This window comes from Schistocerca cancellata, chromosome 9, assembly GCF_023864275.1.
Source record: "Schistocerca cancellata isolate TAMUIC-IGC-003103 chromosome 9, iqSchCanc2.1, whole genome shotgun sequence".
In the NCBI taxonomy this organism is placed as follows: Eukaryota; Metazoa; Arthropoda; class Insecta; order Orthoptera; family Acrididae; genus Schistocerca; species Schistocerca cancellata.
Genome location: NC_064634.1, coordinates 140274922 through 140293540, shown reverse-complemented (window position 1 = coordinate 140293540; position 18619 = coordinate 140274922). Strand labels below are relative to the sequence as shown.

General features: G+C 42.2%; 1 protein-coding gene across 1 annotated transcript in view; it reads right to left on the bottom strand.

Annotated features, from left to right (window-relative positions):
- LOC126101234 (protein lethal(3)malignant blood neoplasm 1) overlaps positions 1 to 18619 on the bottom strand; it is a 151964-nt gene that overhangs the window by 36292 nt on the left and 97053 nt on the right. The window contains exons 3-4 of the mRNA XM_049911923.1: positions 9075 to 9249; positions 4149 to 4280 (exon numbers count right to left, since the gene is read on the bottom strand). Coding sequence (XP_049767880.1) covers positions 4149 to 4280; positions 9075 to 9249 — 307 coding nt within the window. The remainder of the gene's footprint in view (positions 1 to 4148; positions 4281 to 9074; positions 9250 to 18619) is intronic.

Below are 18619 nucleotides of genomic sequence, written 5' to 3'. Positions count from 1 at the left end.
CAGCAAACAGAAATATTTTAGAGTTACCCATGATACTAGAGGGCATATCTGTTATATAAATAAGGAACAGGAGTGGCCCCAACATTGGTTCCTGAGGTACCCACTGTGAATAATGACCTTTTGCTGTCTATTGGTAAAGTAAAAGGTGAACCAACTGTGAGCTACTCCCCGTATTCTGTAATGGTCCAATTTCTGGAGCAATGTTTCGCGATCAACACAATCAAACGCCTTAGTTATCAGTTAATTCAAAAAATATGCCTAGCGTTCGAAACCTTTTGTTTAACCCATCAAGTATCTCACAGAGGAAAGAGAATATAGCATGTTCACTTGTTAAACGACTTCTAAAGCCGAAATCTACATTTGATAGCAAACCGTGCGGTATAAAGTGATCAATTATCCTTACATACACAGCCTTTTTAATAACTTTAGCAAACACTGATGGCATAGAAATAGGCCTAAAATTGTCTGCATTATCCCTCTCTGCTTGTTTGTAAAGCGGCTTCACTACCGAGAACTTTAATCGTTCAGGAAACTGGCCAGTCCTAAAGGAAAAATTACAAATATGGTTAAATACATGTCTAACATGTGCAGAACAGTACTTTAATATTCTGGTAGGTACTCCATAGTATCCATGAGAGTCCTTAGTCTTCTGTGACTTAGTTGTTGACTGATTCTCCCCTTTGTCTGTATCAGAGAGGAGTATTTCAGATACCAATCTCGGAAAGGCATTTGCCAAGAGAGTTAAATGATTCCCTGTAGAAACTAAATTTTTATTTAATTCACCAGCAATGCTCAGAAAATGGTTGTTAAATTCTGTACGTATATCTGATTTGTCAATAACAGAAATACTTTTACTACGAACTGACTTCATATTGTCGACCTTGTGCTGCTGACCAGACACTTCCTTCACAACCAACCATACGGTTTAATTTTATCCTGTTAATTAGGTATTCTACTTACGCACCACATACTCTTTGCCTTCTTAATAACATTTTTAAGCACCTTTCAGCACTGTTTGTAATGGGCTACTGTAACTTGATTGTGACTACTTCTTACATTCTGATATAATTCCCTCTTTGTTCTACATGATATCCTTATCCCACTAGTCAGCCAGCCAGGCTGCCTTTTACTGCTGGTACCCCGTTTAGAACGTTCTAATGGAAAGCAACTCTCAATGAGCATGGGAAATGTGTTAAGGAAAGCATTATTTTATCATCTATGTTTTCGGCACAATAAACATCCTGCCACTTTTGTTCTTTGATGAGGTTTAAAAAACTCTCTATTGCTGTTGGGTTAACTTTCCTAAATAGTTTGTAATTATATGTGACATTCGTTTGAGTACAAAAACCTTTTAATCTTAAAATTTGTGCATCATGGGTTGAAAAGCCATTCACCATTTTACTTTTCTGAGTAATTCAGTTCTTTTGTCAGACAGTAGATAATCAAGGAGGTAATATAAATGAATTTATGAACATCTAGTGATTACAGGCTTCCTTCTCAGATCCGCTTTTTACGACTTCATACCTAAAACCCACCACGAGCGTTCCGGTATCAGAGCGCCAGCAAAACTTATGGATGACTACCGACCTCAAGACTTAATGCGGCACTTCACCTCTTTCCCAATCACCAGGGACTCTCAGCTTCAGGCGTTTGACTTCCTTTCACTTGGTACGATTCCGGAAGATTAAAGATACCACGAGAAAAGGATGACCGAGATACTTCGCCAGAAGATGGCAAGAAGGGAACGTGTCGAAACTACGCTCCAAAACGAAGATTTTCCTCAGTTGAATTCCCGAGAAGAATTTATCAGTGCAAATCGCCTAGAAAGCCTGAGAATAACTTATGATTTTGTGCGTAAATGCAGCTCTGATGTGAAGAGAGGAACTCACTTCTGTCTGTATCAAAGCAGGAATGTTGTGGTCGAAAGCTTGGTGGAAGTGCATGTCGCTGTCGATAAGAATCGCGAGGGGCTACAGGATTTGTCAGCGGGTGGAAGCAAATTTCTAATCCACAAGATACAGGCTATCTCGAAAAGCTTCTGTTGGGAGCAGAAAACCATGGTACTAAGGACGATATCCGCGAACAGACCACACTGGCCGAGATTTGCCCACAACTCTTTAGTGAATGAGCTGTACTCCTGTCTAATATGCGTCGCTGTCCTTATTGAATATTCATTTATTTTCTCATTCATCTTTACTTGTTAGTTTTTCGATTTTAATTTTTAACAAACGAAGAAGAACAACGTCGTATTTAATGTAACTTGCGTCATTCAGTCATCTTCTTATAAATTTCAAAACTGTTTTTAGTACTGCATCCTTAAACCTTGTTGTCATCTCTTTATTTTCACTGTAAATATTTTGGCAGAAGAGCAAGATATTATACCTCTGGCGGCCCCCATCTTGCTCATATGGGTCGAGGGGGATAAAATAACAACAAAGAAAAAACCCAATGTTCTTACTCATATATTTGTACAAAATATTTCTTTTGTAGAAGAATCTGATGGTGATCGTAATAATCGAAACTAGTAATTAATCTAAATAAAGACGTTTTCGGTCGAAAAATATTTTATTTTCTACGAATTTTATCACTGCAATCTTCATCGTGATCATGTCATCCCTCATCAAGTATTTCCTCCATTCAATGACGTCATCAAGAAAACGTTCTTAAGAAGGTTAACAGTTCATTGTTTTAGCGTTATTGAAATGCGTATTGCGAACACTGCTCACCGTAATTTAATTTCCCCACTTCTTTGAAAAAGCGAAGTGTCTGTAGAGCTGGCAGGGGCCAGCGTCTTTACTAGATCCGGATTTTCATTTCATTGGATCTTAAAACATACAAAAAGTTGCCTCGTCGTACAGAAGATATATACTGTAAAAACCTGATCGAAAAAAATTAGATACTAAGTTGGAAATCAAGGAAATGACTCAGATACTGTTATTTTTAATGCTTTTTACAACATAATCTCATGAGCATTTCACATTTCTGTAACCGGTTTAGACCGACAGGTGTTCACACTCAGCCTACAGAAACATGCTGCAAGGGGTTTCCGTTGACAACACGAAAACCGCTTACAACATGCGTTTTTAATCTTGTGATGGGCACTGCCTAGTCGAAAATGTTTACGGAAATGTGAAATGCTCGTGTAATCGTGTAGTAAAAAAGGTGTTAGAAATAACACAAAACATAACTGACTACCCATTAATCACCCGATTATACGGTTAAACATTTTGTGTTAACGGATTCTACATAATTGTATGTTTTGTTTGTAGGGGCAATTGTTGGTACTGCTTTAACACCAGTCACCAAGGGTTATTCCTATTGTTCGTACTCTTGTTGTATTCCTATTTCATTCTTTGCAGGCGCACCTGAAGTTGACGATGCAGGCAAACCGTTCCACTGTGGCATATAAAAAATTTTGCTAATAAAAATGGCCTTTTAGGAGAAACCAGTTATTTAATAAATTTACTTTTGCCCATTCATAAACAATAATGTTGAACCCATTGGTCATTACTGTCTCTAGCAACTTCCAAGACGAGTCGAGTCACATTAGCTGTCTCCGACGTACACATTACTCAGTTAAGACGACAACAACATAGAAACTGTGCCTCGTGAAGAGGTATACGAGCTGTCTTTATGAATGGGCACAAGAAGATTACGAATGTTTGTGTAATACACAGCATTCACGACATTCAATATTGTGGTTTCAAAGGAGTAAATTTGTTAGACACCCTCCCACACTTCTTTTTTGCCACAGCAGTAGTTTGGTACTACTCTTAACGGATTTTTTAGATGTAAATCATATAAATTCCAATCCTCGTCCGGCAATCATTGTTATTAGTTTACTTTCGAATTAAAATTTTGTTCATCTATTTCAGCCTACGTTACGTTCCTGTGCGCCTATTTGGAAGTAACCGGAATGGTGGCTCCGATGATATTAGGTCTCAATCTTTGTTTAGATCGCATCTTTGTTTAGAATGACTTGCGATAGAGTTTCTCATTTAGTTTGAAGTTCTGTTTTCCCCAAAGGTTAATGGGCGCAAAGAAAGAAACGATGATAACTCAGCGACGCACAACACGATGCTGTTTCCTTGAATGTGTTTCCGTCGGCGTGTTCATATCCTGTAGGTATTGCACTTTATCGTACTTACGCGGTCCGAGGCGGATGTTCTTCATGCTGATGATCTTGAAGTCCCCGTTCTCGTCCGTGGCGTACACCGTCACGTGGTAGACTCCGTCCGCCGTGATGAAGCCGAACTCCCCCATGATGATGCCTCTCTCATCTGTGGACATGTCGTTACAAATGATTCAATACTTACGTGGCAATTCTTCGCATAGTTATGAGACTGTAACGAAGTCTCGAGACACAATTACACTACTGGCCATTAAAATTGCTACACCACGAAGATGACGTGCTCCAGACGCCAAATTTAACCGACAGGGAGAAGATGGTGTGATATGCAAATGATTAGCTTTTCAGAGCATTCACACAAGGTTGGGGCCGGTGGCGATATCTACAACGTGCTGACATGAGGAAAGTTTTCAACTGATTTCTCATACACAAACAGCCGTTAACCGTCGTTGCCTGGTGAAACGTTGTTGTGATGCCTCGTGTAAGGAGGAGAAATGCGTACCATTACGTTTTCCAACATTGATAATGGTAGAATGTAGCCTATCACGATTGCGGTTTATCGTATCGCGACATTGTTGCTCGCGTTGGTCGACATCCAATGACTGTTAGCAGAATACGGAATCGGTGGGTTGAGAAAGGTAATACGGAACGCCGTGCTGGATCCCAACGGCCTCGTATCACTAGCAGTCGTGATGAAAGGCATCTTATCCGCATGGCTGTACGGATCGTGCAGCCATGTCTTGATCCCTGAATCAGGAGATGGGGACGTTTGCAAGACAACAATGATCTGCACGAACAGTCGACGATGTTTACAGCAGCATGGACTATCAGCTCGGAGACCATGGCTGCGATTACCCTTGACGCTACATCACAGACAGGAGCGCCTGCGATGGTGTACTCAACAACGAACCTGGGTGCACGAATGGCAAAACGTCAGTTTTCGGATGAAACCAGGTTCTGTTTACATCATCATGATGGTCGCATCCGTGTTTGGCGGCATCGCGGTGAACGCACATTGGAAGCGTGTATTCGTCATCGCCATACTGGCGTCTCACGCGGCGTGATGGTATGGGGTGCCATTGGTTACACGTCTCGGTCACATGTTGTTCGCAGTGACGGCACTTTGAAAAGTGGACGTTACATTTCAGATGTGTTACGACCCATGGCTCTACCCTTCATTCGATCCCTGCGAAACCCTACATTTCAGCAGGATAATGCACGACCGCATGTTGCAGGTCATGTATGGGCCTCTCTGGATACTGAAAATGTTCGACTGCTGCTCTGGCCAGCATATTCTCCAGATCTCTCAGCAATTGAAAACGTCTGGTCAACTGTGGCCGAGCAGCTGGCTCGTCACAATGCGCCAGTCACTACTCTTGATGAACTATGGTATCGTGTTGAAGCTGCATGGGCAGCTGTACCTGTACACGCCATCCAAGCTCGGTTTGACTCAATGCACAGGTGTATCAAGGCCGATATTACGGCCAGAGGTGGTTGTTCTGTGTACTGATTTCTCAGGATCTATGTACCCAAATTGTATGAAAATGTAATCAGATGTCAGTTCTAGCATAATATATTTGTCCAATGAATACCCGTTTATCATCTGCATTTCTTCTTGGTGTAGCAATTTTAATGGCCAGTAGTGTGTAATGGTAAATTGAAGACTGACTGTATAAACTGATTTATAGACGTGCATTTGTTATAGAAACGTTTCTATCCCTTAGTTGTAGGATAATGATACGAAGAAAAGTAAAGCATCTATCAGCTGCAACGTATATTTGAACGCCATTACACTCTTTTACGAGCTAAGGTCCGTTCCTTGCCGTCCAACTACCTGGAAACCATCTTGATCATTATTTCGTGGAAAGAGCTACGGTCAACGTAGAAACCAAAGAACTCAGCATTTTCTTCACATTGAACTGTTTAGCAGATATTAGACTTCTGTTAAAGACTACTAAAATGATCAATGCTTATAGACAAGTAAATATTATGATTATGTTGTCAGTCCGCAGCCCGTGGTCGTGCGGTAGCGTTCTCGCTTCCCATGCCCGGGTTCGATTCCCGGCGTGGTCAGGGATTTTCTCTGCCTCGTGATGACTGGGTGTTCTGTGGTGTCCTTAGGTTAGTTAGGTTTAAGTAGTTCTAAGTTCTAGGGGACTGTTGACCAAAGATGTTAAGTCCCATAGTGCTCACAGCCATTTGAACCTTTTTTTTTTATTATTATGTTGTGACCTATCGCTCAGCTGGCAGAGACGCACTTGTCATAACGATGTAAAGTGGAATTTTGACAAGATACTCGTTAGTTTCATTGACGTGCCTTACTCTGGTCTCTGATACCATTACTGTTCATTTTTACGTCCGACTGCTGTATTACTGGATGTGTAATTATTTCTTTGTAAATAACAGGTAGTAGAAAACATCTGCCTTCGGATATTGATTGACGTCGTTCATAAAACAATATGTTCGACTTATTGTGTAGTAAAGTCGACACACATATTAGGGTTTTCGAACCAAGAAGGTCGCCTAATTTCTCCCAAATTGAGACCATTTGGAGCACTATGGACGGGGCGCTTGAACCATCTTAGGATTTTGACGATCTAACGCGCCAGATGGATAAAATTTTGCACCATATCCTTCATTAGGACATCCGGCAACTGTATCAATCAACGTCATGCCGAATAACGTCTTGTATAAGGGCCAAAGGAAGACCATCGCGTTATTGACTTGCTCACCTTCCTGAAGCTCTTTTTCTTGAATAAATCATCCAATTTTTTCTGAAATTGTTATTATTTGTTTGTCTGTACATATACATCAGATCTGTCGATTTCCGTACCATTCGGATACTTCCTTCGTTGTGCGTCGATATTTTTCTTTCTGTCTTTGGGTTCGTCCTGCTGACCGCCAATGGAGGTGATTCATTAATATATGGTGTAGAATCCATTAGGATGAACTCATCGGTTGACAGTACATCGCAGGTGCACTGACAACTATGATATATCGAGCTACAGTCAAGACGATCCCCTTGAAAACATCCGTCTACGCATTAGAGGCCATATGCGGACGCAGCACGGTGGTCACCCAGCCCATACTGGACGTGATGTAGTGCACGAACTGAACAACAGCTGCCCTGGAAGGTGGTTGGGGCGTCGTGGACCTCCCGAATGGTCCTCACGGTCACCCAATTTATCACTGGTGGGTTTCTTTTTGTGGGGATGCGTAAAGAATCGTGTTTATGCCACTAAGCCCACAACCCCAGATGATCTAAAACGTCGCATCAACAAAGCAAGTCGCTCCTTGACCTCGGTGACATTAAATGTCGCCTGTAGATCGTTCGGAAGGAGCATTGCGTTGTGCATTCAGGAATGTGGACACATATTTGAACACCTCACTTATCAACATTTCGCCGCCTGAACATCCATCTGCACACCGCAAGTATTACGTACAGCATGTTGCATTCACCCCTAACACCATGAAGGGTTCGGGGCACATTGGACGCGCTTTGTACACTCGTCACTGATTTACCGCCGTTTTATTGTTTCCCTACCGTACATTGCCGAGCTATCCTCATGTGGCAAACGTTTTCGACTCGACGACCACTACCAGTTTCTGTCCTCGTCACCACAATTATGCTCTCCACCCTCTATAATCTGCTGGCTGGACTGACAAACGACCTCTTGCTGATGACATCAGGCGATAGCTCTGTTGATATTCGACTCAGATCTTTCTTTGAGTAGCGGTATAATACATTAGCGTACAGGTTTACGTGGACAGGCAGTGTTATACGTCAGCCATTATCGAAAAACTGTTTTAAGGAGAGATTTCACTTTAAAACTTCAATTCTTTTTGGAAAACAAAAAAGAATAATGGCTACTTCACATTTGTGGAGCGTTTACTCTTGGACGCCGAAACGATTTAGATGTTAATTGAATTGCTAGTACCACTAAAAATATCTAAATTACGGACTGTGCGAAGAGCAGTGGCATACTGACAGCCGACAGTGTGGTCAAGGTACCACCTGTCTATCAGAGACTCGCCCCTGATTCGCTGTTGGCAAAGGTCACCGATGACAAGACACAAACTGCAAATGAAAGTGTAATTAGTGCCATTTGATCCAAGTGCCCCAAAGGAAAAAGGAAAGAATAGGTTTTGGGTCATGCAGAAGCTGTTTCTCAGTTCAATGTGGGATGTTTGAAGACTGAAGAAAGCACGGGTCGCAGTACCCCATCACCCTCCCTGGAGAAGGTCCGCCTGTCTAGAGATCAACGACGGGTCAAGCAGTTCTCAAGATGCTTCCTGGAGGATAGATTCAAGGAAAAAATTACCTTGGACCTGAAATGACAACAAGAAGCAGCCTTACTGGAGAATGAAGGGAAAAGTGTGTGTGTGTTGTACTAGCATTCATTTTTCAGTAAAATTTAAATCCATTTCCCTCCAAGTTTGTTAAACGCCAACAAGTTATTCTAAATATCAACCAATCGCATTGAAGTTTTTGCAGAAAGTTATCTTGAGTTATTTGCTTACTTCAAAGCATTAATATTATCGAAAATGTCATTTGTCTGTTTCATTATCACATTTATAAAGAAAATTTAAATTCTAAAATTTTAAAAAAATTACCTTAAGTAAAATGATAACATTTACCCTAAAATGAATGCATAAAACTGTTCAACAATGTCTTGTGAAGGAACATGAGGAATCTGAGATGTGAACATTGAATTCTTAGCACCAAAAGTTGGTTTTCAAAAATACCATTAAAATCATATTAAAAATTAAAAACTCAAAAACTCTAAGCTCTGGCTTCAAAACATAGATATTCCTACATCTTTACGTGACACATATGATTTTAAAAATCGGTTGAAATCGGGAACGTTGCAGAAAAGTTGAATTGTTTGCTGGAGTCTCCCCTTAAGTGAGTAAGAGACAATACGGACGTATTCGAATGTGCGACCTTTCTTCTCGTGGCGGTGCTGCTGCCCCTCGATGACGAATCCGAACTCGTAGGGCCTGTTCTCGTCCGTGTAGCCGTCGTCTGAGGCAGCAGGGGCACCCACCACCAGGCCGCACAGCAGCGCCGCCGCCGCCGCCACCGCCCACACTACGGCCAGCCTCCTCGCTGACGCCGCCTGCAACACGAGGAAGGCACACCGTGACAGCAAGGGGAGGGATGGGCCACACCTCCACATGCATACCACTCACTGTAACCAATATTGCCAAAACTTAGTACACTACTGGCCATTGAAATTACTACACCACGAAGATGACGTGTTACAGACGCGAAATTTAACCGACAGGAAGAGGAGGCTGTGATATGCAAATGATTAGCTTTTCAGAGCATGGACTATCAGCTCGGCGACCATGGCTGCGGTTACCATTGACGCTGCATCACAGACAGGATTGCCTGCGATGGTGTACTCAGCGACGAACCTGGGTGCAGGAATGGGAAAACGTCATTTTTTCGGATGAATCCAGGTTCTGTTTACAGCTTCGTGATGGTCGCATCCGTGTTTGGTGACATCGCGGTGAACGCACATTGGAAGCGTGTATTCGTCACCGCCATACTGGCGTATCACCCGGCGTGATGGAATGGGGTGACGTTGCTTACACGTTTCGGTCACCTCTTGTTCGCATTGACGGCACTTTGAACAGTGGACGTTACATTTCAGATGTGTTACGACCCGTGGCTCTACCCTTCATTCGATCCCTGCGAAACCATACATTTCAGCAGGATAATGCACGACTGCATTTTGCAGGTCCTGTACGGTCCTTTCTGGATACAGAAAATGTTCGACCGCTACCCTGGCCAGCACATTCTCCAGACCTCTCACCAATTGAAAACGTCTGGTCAATGGTGGCCGAGCAACTGGCTCGTAACAATACACCAGTCACTACTCTTGATGAACTGTGGTATCGTGTTGAAGCTGCATGGGCAGCTGTAGCTGTACACGCCATCCAAGCTCTGTTTGACTCAATGCCCAGGCACATCGAGGCCGTTATTACACCCAGAGGTAGTTGTTCTGGGTACTGATTTCTCAGGATCTATGCACCCAAATTGCGTGGAAATGTAATCACATATCAGTTCTCGTATAATATATTTGTCCAATGAATACCCTTTTATCATCTGTATTTCTTCTTGGTGTAGCAATTTTAATTGCCAGTAGCGTACACTACATTGGCGTTTTTCTGTAAATTGTTGCTGTACGGTAAGTACCTGCAAAGTTCTCAAAGTAAGTCATTGATTGAGAGAAAAGAAATGTTATTAACCTGATTGTTAAAATTTTGGTGTCATTGCTCTCTGTGTACTAACAATTTAAAAGTAACACATACACAATCACAGACACACACAGACACACACACACACACACACACACACACAAACTCACACATACACACACACATATTTTTCACGCTGATGTAATATTTACACCTGACTACCTCACTTCAAACTTCGATTACCACGTTTCCCATTAGGAAAATAGCCAAAATCATTCGTTTGACTCAACATAATATTTCAGAAAACGTAAGCACAGCGAAACAACTCATGTAATGAGACCACCGATGGAGAGGATCTACAGGAATGAAGCACGTCTGTTTCACAGTAACATCATTCAAATAACAGCAGTTTTCAAAGTTCACTGAGGCTTTTTGCGGATGATGCTGTGGTACATCGAGAGGTTGTAACAATGGAAAATTGTACTGAAATGCACCAGGATCTGCAGCGAATTGACGCATGGTGCAGGGATTGGCAATTGAATCTCAATGTAGACAAGTGTAATGTGCTTAGAATACATAGAAAGAAAGATCCCTTATATATCTACAATATAGCAGGTCAGCAACTGGAAGCAGTTAATTCCATAAGTTATCTGGGAGTACGCATTAGAAGTGATTTAAAATGGAATGATCATATAAAGTTCATCGTCGGTAAAGCAGATGCTAGACTGAGATTCATTGGAAGAATCCTCAGGAAATGCAATCCGAAAACAAAGGCAGTAGGATACATTACGCTTGTTCGCCCACTGCTTGAATACTGCTCAGCAGTGTGGGATCCGTACCAGATAGGGTTGATAGAAGATAGAGAGAAGATCCAACGGAGAGCAGTGCGCTTCGTTACAGAATCATTTAGCAATCGCAAAAGAGTTACGGAGATGATAGATAAAGTCCAGTGGAAGACTCTGCAGGAGAGACGCTCAGTAGCTCGGTACGGGAAGTTTCGAGAACATACCTTCACCGAGGATTAAAGCAGTATATTGCTCCCTCCTACGTATATCTCGCGAAGAGACCATGAGGATAAAATCAGAGAGATTAGAGCCCACACAGAGGCGTACCGACAATCCTTCTTTCCACGAACAATACGAGACTGGAATATAAGGGAGAGCCGATAGAGGTACTCAAGGTACCCTCCGCCACACACCGTCAGGTGGCTTGCGGAGTATGGATGTGGATGTAGATGTAGAACTCGTGTAGTTATACTCGTATTACCAAACCCGGTAATGCTTCGAAATTGTTAAATAAGTACTGGAATTGGATATACGTCCCAATTTCCTTCTCCGCTTATCTCTTCCCATCTCCTTCTCCTCCTTCCTTTGTCGGTTTCCTCCTCCTCTGCCCTCTCTTTGTCTATCATCTGCTTCCACCTCTCCCTGTCCATTTTGGCCTGCCCCCTATCTCTCTGCGTCTTCTCCTGCCCCCTGTCTCTCTGTCCGTTTTATACTTCCTCCTGCCTTTCTGTCCATCTCCTTCCACCTCTCTATCTTCATTTCCTCCGCTCTCCTCTCTCTCCACTTCCTCCATATTTTTCACCTTGAGCCATAGATTATTATTATTGCAAACAAAACGACGATTGGGAATTGAGGACACGTAAAATGATTTCGTAAATTGGTTGGCAGCTCGATCTTTGAGGATAGTAGCTTCAGTGACAGTATTTCGCATTGTTTTAATACGCAAAGGTGTAGGACTACGAAGTTTCGGACGATTCAGATTCTGTAGTACTAAATGAAAGCCAATAAGCCAGAAATAGGTCTTCCCTGTTTTCTGTTACGACTGACTACTAGGAAGAAAAAACAAACAGTACATTGTTGTGTATACAATTTTTGTTTCTTTATGGATATACAAAAAACGCTGTCTTTATATACATATTTATATATGAAAATCTACTAATGTGATTAACCTGATTGTTAAAATTTTGGTGTCATTGCTCTCTGTGTACTAACAATTTAAAAGTAACACATACACAATCACAGACACACACAGACACACACACACACACACACACACACAAACTCACACATACACACACACATATTTTTCACGCTGATGTAATATTTACACCTGACTACCTCACTTCAAACTTCGATTACCACGTTTCCCATTAGGAAAATAGCCAAAATCATTCGTTTGACTCAACATAATATTTCAGAAAACGTAAGCACAGCGAAACAACTCATGTAATGAGACCACCGATGGAGAGGATCTACAGGAATGAAGCACGTCTGTTTCACAGTAACATCATTCAAATAACAGCAGTTTTCAAAGTTCACTGAGGCTTTTTGCGGATGATGCTGTGGTACATCGAGAGGTTGTAACAATGGAAAATTGTACTGAAATGCACCAGGATCTGCAGCGAATTGACGCATGGTGCAGGGATTGGCAATTGAATCTCAATGTAGACAAGTGTAATGTGCTTAGAATACATAGAAAGAAAGATCCCTTATATATCTACAATATAGCAGGTCAGCAACTGGAAGCAGTTAATTCCATAAGTTATCTGGGAGTACGCATTAGAAGTGATTTAAAATGGAATGATCATATAAAGTTCATCGTCGGTAAAGCAGATGCTAGACTGAGATTCATTGGAAGAATCCTCAGGAAATGCAATCCGAAAACAAAGGCAGTAGGATACATTACGCTTGTTCGCCCACTGCTTGAATACTGCTCAGCAGTGTGGGATCCGTACCAGATAGGGTTGATAGAAGATAGAGAGAAGATCCAACGGAGAGCAGTGCGCTTCGTTACAGAATCATTTAGCAATCGCAAAAGAGTTACGGAGATGATAGATAAAGTCCAGTGGAAGACTCTGCAGGAGAGACGCTCAGTAGCTCGGTACGGGAAGTTTCGAGAACATACCTTCACCGAGGATTAAAGCAGTATATTGCTCCCTCCTACGTATATCTCGCGAAGAGACCATGAGGATAAAATCAGAGAGATTAGAGCCCACACAGAGGCGTACCGACAATCCTTCTTTCCACGAACAATACGAGACTGGAATATAAGGGAGAGCCGATAGAGGTACTCAAGGTACCCTCCGCCACACACCGTCAGGTGGCTTGCGGAGTATGGATGTGGATGTAGATGTAGAACTCGTGTAGTTATACTCGTATTACCAAACCCGGTAATGCTTCGAAATTGTTAAATAAGTACTGGAATTGGATATACGTCCCAATTTCCTTCTCCGCTTATCTCTTCCCATCTCCTTCTCCTCCTTCCTTTGTCGGTTTCCTCCTCCTCTGCCCTCTCTTTGTCTATCATCTGCTTCCACCTCTCCCTGTCCATTTTGGCCTGCCCCCTATCTCTCTGCGTCTTCTCCTGCCCCCTGTCTCTCTGTCCGTTTTATACTTCCTCCTGCCTTTCTGTCCATCTCCTTCCACCTCTCTATCTTCATTTCCTCCGCTCTCCTCTCTCTCCACTTCCTCCATATTTTTCACCTTGAGCCATAGATTATTATTATTGCAAACAAAACGACGATTGGGAATTGAGGACACGTAAAATGATTTCGTAAATTGGTTGGCAGCTCGATCTTTGAGGATAGTAGCTTCAGTGACAGTATTTCGCATTGTTTTAATACGCAAAGGTGTAGGACTACGAAGTTTCGGACGATTCAGATTCTGTAGTACTAAATGAAAGCCAATAAGCCAGAAATAGGTCTTCCCTGTTTTCTGTTACGACTGACTACTAGGAAGAAAAAACAAACAGTACATTGTTGTGTATACAATTTTTGTTTCTTTATGGATATACAAAAAACGCTGTCTTTATATACATATTTATATATGAAAATCTACTCTCTTTGGGCCCCAGCTGATGTAAGATTGGTTTTACAACGACGAGATGGATGGTATGGCACAGGAAGCCAGTGTTTCTGGCCCTTTATGCTTTCAATAAATTCACGAAGGACCCTAGAAAGAACGGTATATAGTTTTAAGAAGCCGAATGTAACTATCGAAGCGTCGACGCTTACATGCTGCTCATAAGTTAGTTCTTATTTCTACCAACGAACGACAAATTGCTTCACTGAATTCGCAGTGCTCTGTATGCGTATTACATACGTGTGGTGTTTCGGCGTCAAGTCTTTATAAATGCTCATATACCATTTTTTTCTAATGTATTTACCAAAACATATTTCAAAAACATTCGAATCGTTGTATACAGGGTGTAAGAAAAAGATATAGCCAAACTTTGAGAAAACATTCCTTACCCGTAAAGGAATAAAATGTGTTGTATGGACATGGGTCGGAAACGCTTTATTTCCAAGTTAGAAATCATTTTCTGCTTCTCGTCATAATCAGATTTATCACCGGATAAGTACAGAAACAGAGTACATTGGCATTACATGAAACGTTTCTCATATGAAATGTTCAAAACACCTTCTTGGTTACGTTTGGTTAGAACGTACAGTAATTTGCAATTTTTCGGTTCACCACCGATGTATGTTGCTCCAATTGAACGAAGGTATCGTTGACATGTGCCTCACTTACTTGCTTATATTGACATGGGACTCATTTCATTGCTCCACTAGTATCAAGAATGTAACATCAAAAGCTTCGTGTTCTTTGCGAACTTGGCTTCCGATACAGGGTAGCTCAAACGCGGAATTGGCAGACGCCTATTTGATGTACGGATTAGCAGACGGTAATGGACGTGGTGCTCGACGTTTGTATCGGGAGAGATTTCCAGAACGACGGTGCCTCGACTGGAGGATGTCGAAGGCACCTGATCGTCTTCCTAGTGAGAAAGGAACGTTTAAGCCTACTACTCGTGACCAGGCCTACAAGGACGAGGATACCTGAACTTCTTCATGCATTTGACGACAGACCTAGTGTGAACGTAAGACAATTAGCTGCATCAAGTAATGTTGGCCTTATGACTGTATGGAGAGTGCTGCACAAGAAGCTGCCCTATCCTTACCATGTTTAGAAACTGAGGAGGCCAACATGTAAACATACGAGCGAATTCAATAAGTAGTGCAACACTTTTTTATGAAAGGAAGATTTCATTCAGGATTCCAATACACCATTTTGGCTAAAAATCCATAATGCAGAATAATCTCCGTCCAATGCGACGGCCTTACGCCACCTCACAGGGAAGGCTTCTATGTCTGAATGGTACCACTCTTCTGGTCGACGTTGGTGCCAACATCTTGCTACATCAGTAATATCCCCACTATCCACATATTGCTTCCCGTCAGTCCATCCTTCTTAAGACCCAACAGATGGAAGTCCGGAGGTGCGAGATCCGGGCTGTAGGGTGAACGAGGCGGAACAGTCCAATGAACTTTCGTGAGCTCCTCTAGTGTGCATAGACTTGTGTGAGGCCTTGCGTTGTCATGTAGAAGGAGAAGTTCGTTTGCATTTTTGTGGCAAAGAACACGCTGAAGTCATTTATTCAGTTTCCTAAGGATAGTACAGTACACTTCAGAGTTGATAGTTACATCGTCAGTCAGGACGTCAAACAGAAGAACCCCTTCAGAGTCCCACGGCATGACCCTGCCGGTTGAGGATACGGCTTTGAACTTTTCTTCAGAGGAGTAATAGTCTGGCGCCACTCGGTAGATTGCCGTTTTGTTTCTGGTTCGAAATGATGAACCCATGTGCCACAGCTTCTGACAATGTTTGATAAAAAATTGTCACAGACAGGCGCGTAAGGTGCAAGCAACTCATCACAGATGGTCCTTCGTTGCTCTTTATGGTCTTCTGTTAGGCGACGACGAACCCTGCGCTCACACACCCTTGAGTACCCCAACTGGTGGACGTGTGTGTCAGCGTTACAAACAGAGACGTCCAGTTGTACAGCGAGCGGTTTAACTGTGATCTGTCGATCACCCCGAATGAGAGTGTCCGCACGTTCGAATATCGGAGGAGGTCGCTTCTGTGTGCGGTCGGCCGCCACGCGGGAGATCGGACAGGTTCTCACGGCCTCGTTACAACGATGACAGGTGCTCCACTTTGAGGTAACGGACGAGTTGTGGCGCCCTAAAAGTTTTGTAAGTTCAGAGTTGGCGGCCACCGCTCGGACCGCTCGGCAAGTCGCGGCTCGTTAGCAAGCGCGTGATGCCACACAACGGCCGGACCACGTGGTCCAGCGGACTGCGTGGCTGGGAGTTTCATGGCGACGCTGTGTCGATGAAGGAGACATGCAGGGAGTGCCAAAGATAGCGGACTTTGTGAAACCTTAATGGCATACATTTCACAGTTGATATACAGATTAATAATAGCCGGAGGAATCATGATACCTTAAAAAGAAACATGTACATTACCATTATTTGCACGACGATTCTGATGGTGTAATCAGATTTTCAATATCTTTATTAGTTTAAATTTTAGTATCTGACTGTAAATTACACAAGTAACACCCAGCAACGAATTTCCAAAATCTAAACGGTTCATCCGATTTTGTCGACCGATATGTCTTTAGAAAGCTATTGGTGCAAACTTAAATTGGTATGAATTACAGGCATGTGACATGAATAGTACTCGAGTTATTGGAGATCAAAGAGGCCAATTACTATTAATCGCGTCAGGCCATAAGTACTCCACAGTTACACGAAAAAACGGTAGCTGCATGCTTATAAATACATTAATTCATCTATGCCTTTGTTTATATACGATATATACGATTCATGAAGAAATTGGTCAATTATTTACTGTGTTTTAGAAAGCACAGAGACATTTCGCTACTGGCTTACTTCTGTTCTCTTCCTTTGACATAAGTTTATCTGATTTGTTTATGTATTTAATAATGTGTGTTATAGCGAGTTTATGGTCCAGCCATAGGAATATTTATTTCATTTCAAGTTAATTAAATGTAAATCCAGTATTTCGTATGTGTTTTAATATGTTTGTGAGTGTGCATTGGCTTGAGGAGATGACGGGAGCGCTCTAGCCGATCACAGAACTCGTTAATGGAGAGACTGTATGGAAGTGGGGGAGGAGCATAGAGTATGGCACAGGACAGAGAGAGTGCTGGATGGGAAGCAGCGACGGACAGCCGCGGGAAAGTCTCGGAGAGTAGAGCAGTTTGCGCGTGGTCGCGGGAGATAGAAATATTTCGTAGTGCCGACTTGTGCACTTGTGAGATTTCCGTGCTGTCTGCAGTGAAGACGTAGTACGCGTTTAGAAGTGAATATCTCGCGTGCTATGTTGTTGTTGATAACTAATTATGTGAAGTAGGAATCTATTGTTTCCCTGTTATTCAACTTATATTTTATTTAACAGCTCGACCATCGACACCAATAAGTTTTATACAGTAATAAACGTCATTCTGAAAGGTACTTCTGCTGTCGTACTCATCATTTAAAGTCGTTAAAATAGTACCTCCAAAATTAATTTAATTGCAATCTTTCATTTATAAATCTCTATGTTACTTTAAAAATTCGCAGTTGCCAAGTGATAGGAACATTCAACCATTCGATTCATATGTCTGTTCATATTGCATACTGTAGACTCAGCAGTATTTGGCTTGTAATGCGGCAACTATGTATCCCAGCCGATAGACAACGAAACCATCCAAAACTTTTAATATTTCAACTCTGAGTGAGAGGGTACGTAGTTGAGGGCCACACCACATTATTTTTTTTCAAAGCCCACACCACTCAATCACTCACTGTGCTTTTGTTCACCGCCAGATCTCCATAGACGTTCTGCGAGCGCCTACGAATACCTGTGATTCTCTAGTTTTCTGCCTAAAGAAACTCAGTGACAACTCTCTGCCTGGAAAGCATTTTGTCATTTTGTAGGCTAAGAATAGGGCCGTCACCTATCGGAACTTTATGAAGATATAGGGCTCAAGTGGGAATATTCCAAGATATCCCACAACAAATTTCGCATTGTATCGAACGAAATTGGCAGAAAAAAATGTATTACTATTTCAAAGCCCCTCCTATTTTCTTCTTGTGTGTGAGGAATGTTTCCTGAAGGTTGTCCATACATTTTTCCTTACAATGTGTATATCAAAGATGGAGTTAGCTTCATAGTAAAACTTTCACAATACACCGATGTTATTAGAGCCACCTGTTGTAGCTGTTCTTTTTTTAAATTTTTACTCATGTTACGCACAGGTATTCTCTTAATTTACCACCGTCTTGGAACCGTTTTCTATCAGGTTTTCGTTCCCTGTGGCGAGTACACTTAGAAACGACGTTTCGTGGAGGAGCGACTGCAGTAACACTGAGTATAAATACACAAACAGATGAGCGAGAGCTGCCAAGGTATAGGGCATACGTACCGG